We start from the raw sequence: 13,322 nt of genomic DNA, 5'->3' as shown, positions 1-13,322 counted from the left end.
ATGGGTAGCCAGTGCAGACACTTTAAAATCGGTGTAATGTGTGCTCTCTTTCTGGTCTTCGTCAGCAGTCTTGCAGCTGAATTTTGGAGAAGCTGTAACTGTGAAATATCCTTTTTCGGAAGACCAGAAAGAAGAGCATTACAGTAATCAATTCTACAATTCTTTATACAACCTAAAAGGTTATATATAGAACCACATGTTATTTGTGTAACTGTAGTCTATCTGGTCTATTTGAATTAATTAATTAATTTTTATTTCTGTCATTAAAGAAGAGGTGGAATGTGTTGCCAGCTTTAAATTCCTGTGAGTGCACCTCAGATGACCTGAGCTGGAGCCTGAACACTTTACACATAAGCCAACGCCTCTATTTGCTGAGGACCCTGAGGGGCAACAGACTTCCTCATGATCTGTCGAAGAACTTTAACTGCTGCACAATCGAGAGCATATTGACATATGGCAACGGATCATTAAAACGGCTCTGTTTATTCATTCAGTCATTCACTGCACTAAAACTGTGATTTACTCAGTCACTGCATAATAACAACTGTACATTATAACTGTATATATTCTATCAGTCACCACAGCTGTTATTTATTTATTAATTTACTGAACAACTATTTTTCCTGTACCATAGCTTCTTTTTCACTGTTCAATTCCCCACTCTCAATCCTGCACAAACAATTTTGTATAACTGCAAATATATGTTTACATGTGAAAGATTTTGTAGGCTACATGATTGCTGCCAACAAAGTTTCGTTGTGTTCTTTAAACAATGGGAATAATGACTTTATCTATCTAGCTAAAAACTAACAGTGTTTATTGCGATACATTTAGACTTTTGCATTGTGTTTATTGCAAACGTCATATTTAACTTCATCATTCATTTTGTAATTGTATATACCCCCTATTTTTTATTTATCTTATCTAATCTATTCTGCTTAATGTGTATTTTGCATTTTGAGCTTACTTGTCTGTGCCGCTGCAACGCCCGAATTTCCCCTCTGGGGATCAATAAAGTACTATCCTATCCTATATTGCTAAAATGATGCCATTGCTATTCATTGTGCATTGTGTGAATAGGCTACATAAAGACCCCTATCAGCGACAGAGCCACATCAGTATTTGGTTATTATTATACACACATTAATATGTAAATTGATAATTTTGCCTTAAATTAATTGAAATTGTATGTATTAGTTCAGTTAAAATACAAAAACACTTATGTGCTTGGGGCAAATGTTTTTATTGGATCAATTTTAAAGAAAGCAAGCGCTTTATTTATTTAATAGGATCAATATTACTATTCTGCATTTGGGAAGTGAATAAATTCCTGATACAATGTGTGGATTAGACCCGCATACATCGGACAACTTGCCTCAGAAGAAGTTAAAAAAAAAAAAAATCATATGCGCATTCACAGCGCACACTTAACAACCTTTACACGTTTCCTTTGTCTCGTGATCATCAAGTGGTCGAGTCGGATTGGTCCCCACTATGAAAGTCGCCGTTTCATTGGTCGGTAAAGTATCCTGCCTGTCATTGGTCAACTTCACATGTCTGCTGATGTGCCGGTTTGGGGTGTTTTTTGATTTCGTAACTAACATTGTTTTGCATCTGTAGGGTAACGTAGTTGTGTATGTAAATCCAGAGCGACTCTACCGGGACACACGGTGCTATTCAGGCCAGCTAACTTAAATTTAACCGGTGGTAAACGCACATCCACGAAGCTACAGGCGTTACATTTGCCTTACCTGGCTAACTGGAGCTAACGTCATTACGTTATTCACATTAGTGTTAAGATGGGCGAGGAAATCAACGATAACCTTATAAATACAGGCAGCGAAACTGCTAATACTACTGGTGTTGAAGAAATACCCGACACTGTAGAAGGTGGCGTCAAATATTACACATTAGAAGATATAAGAGTACATAATATTAGCAGTGACACATGGCTCATAATCCACGGTAAAGTCTATGACGTCACAAGTTTCATTGAAGAGGTAAGAAATGTCTACTACAGAAACTACTTTGTGTTAATCTGTGGCTACGTAATGTCGCTACTTCCTGGAATTGAAAAAATGTTAATGTTGACGTGTTATGTCTGCAGAAAATAGATTAATTAATGCACCATTTAAATGGCTTGTTATGAAGCTGCGTTAAACGAGGCAACTTCAACTCCTACCGACATTAATATGCTGCTTAGTTAAGTTGTGGTCCACCGTTTTCATAATGTGTCTTTTGCTTAATATCCATAATAGCAACATAATCGTCGATCCACGGTAGCTGATATAACTGCAGCAACAAATTGTTAATGTGAAGAAATGTTTTCCAGGAGTCTTATCTCACTGGAGTTTTTTGACACTTCACCTACCTAATACAGCTGTGAGATAAGGATAAGCAGCAGTGTAAGTGAATGACGTGGTCGAGAGAAATACTACGTAGCTAGAGCTAATGGGGTACTCAAGCCACATACATGTAAATTAAGTTCTCTATATTAACTATATTCATTATATTAAGAAATTGTAAAAATTCTAATCTGGTATCAGAAATGTGTTGCTGAAGCTACGTTTTGTGGACGACTTTATTTACTTTGATTTACTTAAAAAACATTGTGCTGTACTACGTACTGTATGAGTGCATTGCGATTAAGCATTGCATAACTTTTATTGTCCAACAAGGGGAAATTTGTTTTGCTGCAGGAGCACACACAAAGACAATAAACTCAAGGACAACATCAACAGTAAAAGAAAACCTAGTTAAATCGGACAAAGATAAGGAAGATTATTATCGGTTTTTATTTGGCTTAAAAAAAGTCACCATTTGCAAATTAACTTGTAACTTAATGGACATTTGCAGTGTTTAAAAAGTAAAATATTTTGATCTTAAAACTTTGGTGTTTATATATAAATTAGCCTTAGATGGAAATTTGCTACAGTAAACAAACTCTAAATTCCATAAATACAATACTTAAGTTGATGTACTTTCCACATCTAAAGGTCCATTTGGTGTAATTCCAAAGTAAGTCTGTGCTCTCCAGTGTAGCGCCGTTTGTATGGCTGGGCTTATTCAAGTATAGAAATTAGTTGTGTAATTTTCAATGTGTTGTGCAACTAAGTAACATATGTTGTTCAAAATGTTTTAACCCAATCTATGATTTCAGCATCCTGGAGGGGAGGAGGTTTTGTTGGAGCAGGCGGGTGCAGACGCCACTGAGAGCTTTGAGGATGTGGGTCACTCCACAGATGCCAGGGAGATGCTTGAGCAGTACTACATTGGGGAGCTTCACATGGTAAGATACAGCCTCCATTAGCTTTTAAAGACCTGATTTTAAACTTTAGACAAATCATGATTTAAACTTAAACCAAAGCAATCAAGTTCAATCCATTAAACTGAGCCAAATGTTTGCTGCACACATGCAGGTTGTGTTACACTACTTCCATTCCTTCTTAGCAAGTAAACACTTCATGTGGAAACAAAAAAATACAAAAAGCCATTTGAAAGGAATCTCCTCTTCCTGAATAGTTTAAATCATACAGTTGACCACAGCGAGATAACCTGTTGTTATCTACATATAGGCACATGTAATTTGGTTGGGAGTAAACACACAGAGTTTGCCTCCTTCAGCAAACAGAAGACAATAACAGAGTGTGAGATAAGATGAACGAGAGATGCTAATTCAAAGAAAGATTAAACAGTGTTAATTGTGAATCAATAGTTTTTAAAGGAATAGCATAGTAGGGACATATTGGGGGAAATATAATTCTCTAGATTTGTTCAGAACCAGCCTTCACATGTTTTTTGATTTAGTTTGGTTTGACTTGATAGCTGCTTTGAATTGCTTTGAATTGCTTATCAAGTCATTGTTTTCTTAAACTTCAATTGTAAAATCAAACTTGTATAAGTGATCATGTTGTTACAGTTATTTAAATGTGTCTGTCAACAAGATGATTGGTGTGTGCCTGCTCCTCTTGAACTGAGCATTTGTAGGCAATCTGCTTCCTCTTGACTGAATTTTTCACCTGGCTGTAATCATTTGTGTCAATCGTAATACCAATTTGTTTATTTTCTTTGTAGGATGACAGACAGAAGGAGAAGGAGAAGGTAAAAAAAATAACATAATTGAAAGGGGGGGAAAAAGACAATTTCCTTTTTTTGTTGCTAAATTGCAAAATATCTCTTTTTAATAATTTGTCCTTTTTTATTTTAAAGGAGGCATGTGACACAAATTCAGGAGAGTCCAGGTAAGTGCATAAACTGTGTGCCAGTCTTACTGTTTACAGCTTTAACTTCTGGTTGATAACAGAGCTGGGACCATATGCCTTTGTGGCTTTGATCACGATTCTTGGTTGCCGATTCGATTTATATTGCGAGTCTAAAGTATTGCAGGACGACAAGTATGGTGATTTGATTCAATTGGGGCTAAATGCTAGCGGCTAGCAGGGCTAACTTTGATCAACGATCACCAGATCAGATCGGAATTAGAAATACTGTCCCATTCTTGTTAAACCATTTTGAGCCCCCACAGCCTTCACTTAGGTGATGCCAGTTTAGTCCAGAAGGGCTCAGAGTTTAGGGAGGAAATCCAGATTCAGCCAATGTGTGCATTGAGTGCTCCTTTACACTTTTGGAAGCTCTTAGCTTCTGTTGTTTTAAAGTTTAAAACAGATATGAAGTCACAAGGATCAACCCTAGGGGAACAAATAGATATTTGAATCGTCTAATTACTAATTTTGCCCATGCAAATATAAAAATGTAATTAAAAAAAAAAAAGATGTATATATCGTATTATCTTTTTATTTATCAGTGTTATTATTCTTGAGTGAGCCACATGAGTTATTATCTTTTTCTCATTATCTCACTGTTTATTGTCTGTTTGACTGCTGTGGCACCAAACCTTTATGTCTTATAATTCATTTCCTCAGCACTTCCTGGACCACATGGTTGATACCAGCTGTCGTTGCAACCGTTGTTGGAATCGTGTATCGCTACTACATTTTGGAACACAAATCCTCCTGAGTGCTGACATCGTGTTTTCATTTTTTTTTTTTTTTTTCATCTGGAGGCCTTGAAATGTGTGACCAAAATCTCCCGACACTGAAGGCACAGAGTTAGGAGGGAGTGCATCTTCTGCAATGAGAAACGGAGGGGAGCAGTTTGATAGAGTACTTTTGTTCTTGTCCGTCTACATAAGTGCACCAAATAGACAGTCAGACAAAGACTTTATTAAATTGTCTGCCTTCAGTTTCTATTCGTGTTGTCATGTCAATGTTCTTTTACTTAAACCTTTATATGCATTTGACCCAGTTCGGTTTTTGTGCATTCATAACTCGTTTGCCTCCTTAGAGACAATTAGGTTTTATATCCTGGTATGCATATATAATTATTATACAGATACAAAGAGAGACACAATGGACATACCCAAGGGGATTTCAGAATGCAAATTGGTCATAAAATCAAGGTAATAGTATACATTACCATGTATTTTTTATGCAGAATTACATTACAGCTACTTTTTATAAAGCGCGAACAGTTACTACTGCCTCATTCTCAATACATTATTCTTTGCACTCCTCACACACTTCCTGTGTTAAACAATGCTTGATTACATTGATCTATTTGTTGTGAATGCATAATTCTTCTAATGATGCAATTGCTGTGTCATGTCTGTGTAGTCCTTTCTGAAAATAGTGGTGAATTATATTGTACGAGTAATTATTTAAGGTAGACTATTTCCATTTTCTACAGTTAAGTCATCAAAGTAGTTAAAATTCTCAAAAACGGATCAGTAGAACATGAATTGATGTACTATGTAACCATAAAATATTTCTTAATCCTGATCTAACAAGAAACTGAATGACTGAGTGAATACCATTAAGAAGTCTAATATGTTATGTCATTGTTCTATTGTAAAATTTATTTGTTCTTCACTATGCCAATTGTTATTTAAGTGATTCTTTTTGACAACTTTGATTCATTATAATGCATCTTAATGTTTTGGGTGAATGGTACTGGCCACTGTCTCTTGAGGGTTTGAATATTGAATGAGGTCCGTCTTTTGTTATCAGAGCCATAGTTGGTCACTAAACGTATTTAACAACCTTGTAAAACCATTCATCCTGCAAGATGAAGCATTGTGCTTCATATTATTCAAAAATCATTGTACAACTACAAAGACATACAATTTGAAGTCTGTTTACCACCTGTAGGTTTAAAGTTTTCTCAGTATAACTTGCTGCTATTTTTACACAAGACTACAATATTTCTTGCCGGTTTCATCATTGGATTGGTTTACTGTTTGCATTTTTAACTGCTTTTTCCTGTCATTAAAAGTCTAAATAAAATGTATCTTTAAAAAAACACATTGACAATATTCGGTTTATTGTGTTAAAAAAAAAAACTATGATAAATATTATTGCGATTCATCTATTTGTTGATGTGTGAAGATGATCATTTCTAATATGTTGCATCATGCTGTACATTTGGAAATTATCACAGTTTCAGGAAGTTTACTTGCTTCAACAAAAATGAGGGTTATGTTGGGAACAAGGTCCAAAACATGAAGATTGGTTGTTCAGCAAACCCAGCCAATACCTTTTATTCAACACCTTGTAGCAGACAGGGTGCTTGATTTCAGTTACGCTACACTTAAAAAGGAAGTAGGATGAAGTCTGGAACACTCAGGTATTGGCCCCCATTTGTGATCCCCCTGACACACACATTGTTACAGGAAACATGTCAGTCCATTTGTAAGCATTTACACCGGGCAAACAGATTGTATTCTCATACTCTTGTACTCATACATAAAAAAAGAATGTGCTATGATGATTTATCGTATGCTTTAAAGGTCTACAAAGAGGTAATGCACTTACATTTTGTATCTCTTGTACTTATAAGCTATTTGTTTTTCTTAGGTAACTGTTCCGAGTGATAGCAGCACAAAGTGAATAACACTCGAGCCTGGCATACGCCTGCTTCACTCAGATACTTCACCTGTGCAGAGGAGCAGTAAGCAGTGATTGAAATTAAAGCCTTTCCATCTGCAAGCTTCACAAGAGTGTCCATGAGCAGCACGGCACACAAATCAAAAATCAACATGCATCGTTTCTTCCTTGTTAATCAGAAGGAACATATCAAGAGATGGGTGACCTCCTGTAACGTAAATATATGAATGATCTATTAAATAACAAAACATTTGAGTTCACTGAAAAAGACTAATGCTACTTAAAATGTCGATAATTTCATTAACAATCTCACATTACTAAGACGACAAAATACAACCAAGAAATATTGAGTAACACAAAAAAGTTAAAAAACCAGCAATCTATTTTATCAAACACCACTACAATCTAACATTCATTCCTATGTTCTTCAATGTTTGCCATGCAATGCTTACTTTGAACACAGGTGGGCACTACAACATAAAGATTTCTTAATGTCACTTAATTTGGCTTCAACTGGAAACATTTGAGGCTAAGGTGGAAAAAAACCATATCTGGACTGTTTTCGCAGCCCTGCCTTTCTCTGAAATGTACACCACAGATAGACTACTAATTTAAAAGCCTTTGATTTCATGCATGTTGTTTTCTGTAAAAATTATAACTGTTTTAGTTGTTTGTTGGAGCTCAGTTGTAGATAGTTTTTCACTTGCGCCAAAAAGCTTTGTATGCAATGGTTATTTTACCGTGTACTTGTATCAGCAGACTTCTTTTAGTGTTTCTGAATGAATGTGGGAGTTCATGAAGCCCTCACATAGACATTCTTCCCCATGACTGCATTGCCTGTCATTTCCACCAGCAGTGATCCTCAAGGAGAGCTGAGGCTGCTAATGCACATCTCTCAAGTGTCCTGGGAGACCTATGAGGCAGAAATCTCAGACTGTTGGAAAAACACTTATGGACAGGAAATCCACATGATCTCTGCAAAGTGGTTTTATTTAGTCGAAAGGGTCTCCTCTACGTGGAAAAGAATATATGTACAATTTGTATTACTTGGGACAATGTAAACAAATATTTAAAAGGGTTCTGGGTTTTATTTAGCACACAGGTTCTGAGTGCAGACAGAGATTCACCTGCATTCAGAGAACCAGACTCCGTTTCTGTTTGCAGAGGGAATCCCAAAAGACTTTTGCAGCTTCGACAACTGCCTAAAAGGTTCACTAAAAACACTCACCTCCAACAGTTAAAAACATTTCAAACTCTTCATTCATCCTGAAGGACTTGAGCTCATGAAAGGAATTGTCATGCAAGAAATAAAGTAAATTCCCCCCCAATTCCAGCTAAGTCATGTTTGTGAGCCGAGTCAACTAAATTGCAATCCATATGCACATCAAATCACATCTAATTGTCTTTTATTATTTCAAACCTCAATCTTTTCTCATCTTGTTTTGTGAAACTATATGGCCTCAAGGCCATTTGTTTTCCTCACATGCTGAAATGAATAGCTGAACTGTTTATATTTCCTCAGCAGAAACATGATCATGAATATGAACTCATCCACTATCTAGAGGCCAAAGCATCATGTTTTCATCTTATTTTATTTTATTTTTTAACGTAACCTCTAACTCAATTTATCTAAACTGACTGATACAGAATATTCAATATAATCCAATTCAAATGATTCACCAAACCACACTATCAGATGATTAAAATAAACAATTAGAAAACATTACCAAGATCCATTTACAGGTTGAATATTTGTGCCAAGAATGATTTACTGTGATGCCTAACCCTGAGGTTTATTTGCTTGATCACACAACTGCTTGTAGCCTTTTTAGCACCTGCACTGATAATTAACTGGTTTGACAACACATGCAACTTTGAAGACATACAACCCTACAAAACCTGGGACTCTTCGGTCATTTCGTACCTCATCCCTGGGGGACTGCTCCCGCTGCTTCTTCGGTGGCGTAAGTGTGTATGAATGAGGTTAGTTACTTCTGATGGTCACTTCACATAGCTACCTCTGCCATCCGTGTGTGAATGGGTAGGTGTGACATGCAGTGTAAAAGCACTTTGAGCAACCAGATAACTAGAAGAGCACACACTCAAGTCCACTTACCTTACTGTAGTTTTTTTCAGCAATTAACTCAATTTAAATCCTTCCCATGAACATACACATCCAGTAGCTTACGATAAAGCTGCATGAATACTATAACCTGAGATTTAATATTAAATATGGTCATTACTAACCTGTTTATAACTCTGATCAATATGAAATGAGGAAATGTTGCTGCCCTCCAGTGTTTCTACATGTCTGTTTTGATCTTCATAACCTTGGATGAATACAGAACATAATGACTAATTGGTAAATGTTTTTGCAATGCAATAGTGTGATATATATACTAATGACACATGTTTCAACATGATACTTTATTTCATAGATATCCATAAACCATTGAACACTTTTTCATCTTTTTTAAAAATTTGGCATTTAGAAACATAACAAAACATTTACATAATTAAGTTGGGACAGTTTTTCACATAAAGCCATGACAGCTCTTGTGATGCCCAACACATAAAAGACATTTGACTTATTTTTTTGGCGGGCCGGCATTTGCCGTAGTGTCACAAAGGAGCAACTCCAACTCTAAAATAAGTTGCATAAAATGTTTGATTCTGCATCATATCAGTTAGATCAACTTATTATCTCAAAATAAACAACCACAGCCACAGAAGTTAGCCAAGTCATCTCTTGCCAGGATAAATGTGATGACCTTTCTCCACTGTAGCTGTTTAATTACTTTCCTCCTTGCATACTCTGAAATGCCGTGACTTAAAGGTTAACTTCTCCCAGCTGTTATATGCCAAGGTCTTTGACGCAGAGAACAGATTGAAGGCGAGGCTGATGTCCTCAATCCTTCGAAGTGCTTGTAATCAGATAGTAAGCTCACAAATGTCTCGTATGAACAGAAGTAAAAATATCAGTTTCTTGTTATGAACCAGTTGACTAACCTGAGACATTTAGGGTGAAATATGTTGACTAAGGCAACACATCTAAACGCACCAAGTTTAAACTATTAAAACACTGATTTTATGAATGTCTGCAGAATAAAGGCAAACATTTCTGGGGCACAGACAAGGTTGATGGCTGACTATAAAACAACTAAAACAGTGGTTTAAGAAGCCGTCTGTGAAGTAAATCAAGTCCTGGCAAAGTTGTGTGCTAACGTAAAACGAAACAAAAATAGAATAAGTTATAAATTGAGCCCGTGTTGCAGTCAACTGAAAACTGATCAGTATGAAAATGGATAAAATAAAATAAAAGGAGAAATGTACAATAATCAATATAACTTAAATTATAATGATAAAGACTGTACAGTGGTTGTTTCAAATCTTGCCATCATAACCTCACTATGCATCAACCCATTCCTTAATTTCTTACCCTTGGTACCTTGTAGAGGGACATGCTGATATCTGGCTTTAGCTGACAGCCTGGGGGACAATAAAAGACCCCAGAGAGGTCACTGACCTCGTCCCTTACCCTGCCTGAAGGTGGTCTTTCTCCTAAGCTAAACTCAACAATGTGCAGGTGGATGATACACTAGAGCATCGCTCATGAACACTGTTGTTATTGTCGTGTATTCCTGACACAAACTGTGCGTTTGAAGAGCTGCAGCACCCAAAGGAGTTGGCCAGTGTGGGGCAAATGGACAGAGTCAGCTGTTGGACGACAAGCCTGAATTTCCTACGGAAGCTTCGGTTTATCCAGAAGTAGAAGATGCAGTTGAGGAAACCATTGGATGTTGGCAGCCAGACCACCACAAATTCAATCCACTCTGGTACGCTGCTTCCTGATACTGCTGCAGGGCACAAAACATTACAACAGTTAACAGCAGTTTCTGAATAGAGAAAATGGTTGACCTTATGGTGACTTTTCTGAAAAAAGGTCTAGCTTTTATATCATGTATACCCTATAAATTGATTCATACATTATTTTAACCATAGATAAGCATATAATACCTTAATGGATGCATGGATACTAAAACATGAAAAGTCACCCCTGGGATAGAAGCGCTGCCAAGAGGTCAACGATATAAAGCCATGGGCTTAACATTTATAGTCTGGATATAAAAGCCGGAAATTAACTGATAGATTTGGTGGAGTGGCAGAAACCACTTTACAGTGAGGCTCACTAGCGTTTGGACCGCAGCTCACTTTGAAGCTCAGTTAAGACTGGCAGCTTCATTTTGTCAGGATTTTCAGCCATATCAGATGAATTACAGCCTTAGAGAATAAGGTCTTCACTTCTAAAAATAATCAGCTGTGACACCATTTTCATTCTTGATTCCTCCAAGACAGCACACGCTTAGGGGGGAAAAGAGACAAAGTCAAAAAATGTTTGAGTCATAAAACTGGCCTTGAATCTGTATATTCATGCCAAGAAGCACATAAATAACTGTGGCAGCTTTTTCTCTCAGCAACTCAAGGAGACGTTTGTATAAAAGGAAAAGCAATTAAAGGGTAGATTTGTTAAACCACATTAATTAATCTATGGTATTTAAGCACCTACTTTTGTTCAGAGGAGCCAGAATATGCTAAATTTGTAGAATGATAACTATACAACCAAACAAGGTGTTCTGGGTATGCACAATGCATGTAAATGTTAGGTTGCTTTCAATGGGGATGCCATATTTTGTGGGAAAGCTCAAGTCATCCATCAATTGTTGTTATTTCAGGTATTGTTCTTATGCGTCTGTGTGCTTTACTGGTTTTTTTTTATGCATCTATGTTGCTGCTAATCTCATGTCTTTTTTTTTTCTGTTGTTGCAGTCTTTATGTCTGTTTTACAGTGTTGTTGTATCATGTGTGTGTGTTATTTCCTAAAAGCCTAACCAGGGACAAGGACTGCAAATAAGCCCTGGCTAGAAGTCTATACATTGTATTGATTGCACTTTAATTACATGTAACAATGTGTAGATGTATTGTAGATTTGACAAAGTTGTGAAGACAATAAGTAAAGAATAATCAAACAATAATAGTTATTATATTAGAAAATACGCTAATTGTAAAATAACAGAATCAAATATAGGATTCATTTATGGTAGGCTCTTCTTTTTTATCTTAACCGGACAGCAGCCTGTTTAAATGTGCATTCCCACTCATGCTTACCATTGTAGATCATAGCTGCCATGCAGGGTGTCCAACAGGTGTAGTAGGCTGCCATAACAGGCACGAGTACCCTGGATGCCACATTGTGCCTGCTGCGACGCGCACTGTCATATTTGCGCAGTTTTAGTCTCTGCCTCTTGGCTGCACACCACACTCTCAGGTTGGCGTATGTCATGATGATGGAGCAGGGGAAAAATATTAAACACAACAGGCTTAGGGAGTATCCAGCGTTTGTGGAGTAGGACGGATTGCAAACCAGTGAAGCAGTAGAAAAATGAACCTGGATAATGCCACCTGGGATTGAAACTGGCGACAGTAAAAATGGAGGGAAGCACCAGGCGAAGGCAATCAGGAGCAGTGCCCTTTTTCTGGTCATCAGAGAGGAGTACTGCAGCGGGTAAAACACTGCTATGTACCTCTCCAGGCTTATCGTGGCCAGTGTGTACATGCAGGTGGAGTACACGGTGGCATTGCAAAAGGCCACGACGTGACAAAGAGCATCCGGGCCCTCAGTGTAGTCCTTCAGCAGACTAACCCACAGATTCAACGGCATGACCAGCAGTCCAAATGCAGAGTCTGCAGCAGTGAGAGAGAGCAGAAAGTACCGAGAGTTTCTTGACCAACCAGCCACGGAGGAAGTGATAACCAAAAGGACTGCAATGTTTCCCACAGTGATCATCACGCCCAGAACGATGATAATGCTTACTTTGACATTCCGGTGAGTGAGCTCGTGCAGCCTCTGGGGATCAACACCTGAAAGATTGGAGTCGAGAGGAGTTGAGTAGTTCGAATACATTGTTCCTTCACAGAACCATGGGTGAAAACAAAAACTCACAGCACTAGGTTGGAAGACATCTTAAGTGAGCAAAAAGTGGCCCATGAGGCAGAGATGTTGGGACTCGGCTACATTAGACAGCAGAACAGCAGCGCGTGCAGCCGGTTAGCCAAACAATAAGCAGCACACCTGACGCAATTAGTGTTGGGTGCTGCTGACAGCCTACTTCCTATAGGCAGTTCCTTCAGTGATGTCAAAATAAAGTGGGTCAGTTTATTATTTTGTAAATTGTACACGTCTTATATTGTATGGCACATTTGCATTACACTTCTTAAAATATATCTAAATGTATATATTTTTTTTATAAATAGGTACTGATAATTTAGTGGCATTATGTTTCTAAATGAATGACTTGCAAATCCAGGCGGTTACATTTTCAT

The 13,322-nt window shown here is 37.4% G+C and overlaps 2 protein-coding genes across 3 annotated transcripts; one reads left to right on the top strand and one right to left on the bottom strand.

Moving 5' to 3' along the window:
* The first annotated feature begins 1,548 nt into the window (after positions 1-1,548).
* Positions 1,549-6,359, top strand: cyb5b (cytochrome b5 type B). Its single transcript, XM_020660986.3, has 5 exons — positions 1,549-2,000; positions 3,161-3,289; positions 4,075-4,101; positions 4,210-4,241; positions 4,923-6,359. The coding sequence occupies exons 1-5, from the start codon at positions 1,800-1,802 to the stop codon at positions 5,014-5,016; spliced, it is 483 nt and encodes a 160-aa protein (XP_020516642.1). The 5' UTR covers positions 1,549-1,799; the 3' UTR covers positions 5,017-6,359.
* Positions 6,360-9,353: 2,994 nt separating this feature from the next.
* zgc:162592 (uncharacterized protein LOC561993 homolog) lies at positions 9,354-13,070 on the bottom strand. Of its 2 annotated transcripts, XM_029275401.2 has the most exons (3): positions 12,943-13,070; positions 12,108-12,860; positions 9,354-10,798 (listed from the first exon to the last, which is right to left on the bottom strand). In XM_029275401.2, exons 2-3 carry the CDS (start codon positions 12,784-12,786, stop codon positions 10,503-10,505), a joined length of 975 nt encoding a protein of 324 aa, XP_029131234.1. In that variant the 5' UTR covers positions 12,787-12,860; positions 12,943-13,070; the 3' UTR covers positions 9,354-10,502. The 2 variants fall into 2 exon arrangements, with proteins under 2 accessions (XP_029131234.1, XP_020481603.1); XM_020625947.3 differs by having other exon boundaries at positions 12,108-13,070.
* Positions 13,071-13,322: the final 252 nt, after the last annotated feature.

Source organism: Labrus bergylta, chromosome 3 (assembly GCF_963930695.1).
Source record: "Labrus bergylta chromosome 3, fLabBer1.1, whole genome shotgun sequence".
Lineage (NCBI taxonomy): Eukaryota > Metazoa > Chordata > Actinopteri > Labriformes > Labridae > Labrus > Labrus bergylta.
Note: the sequence above shows the minus strand (reverse complement) of the source record. Positions and strands in the feature narration are given on the sequence as shown.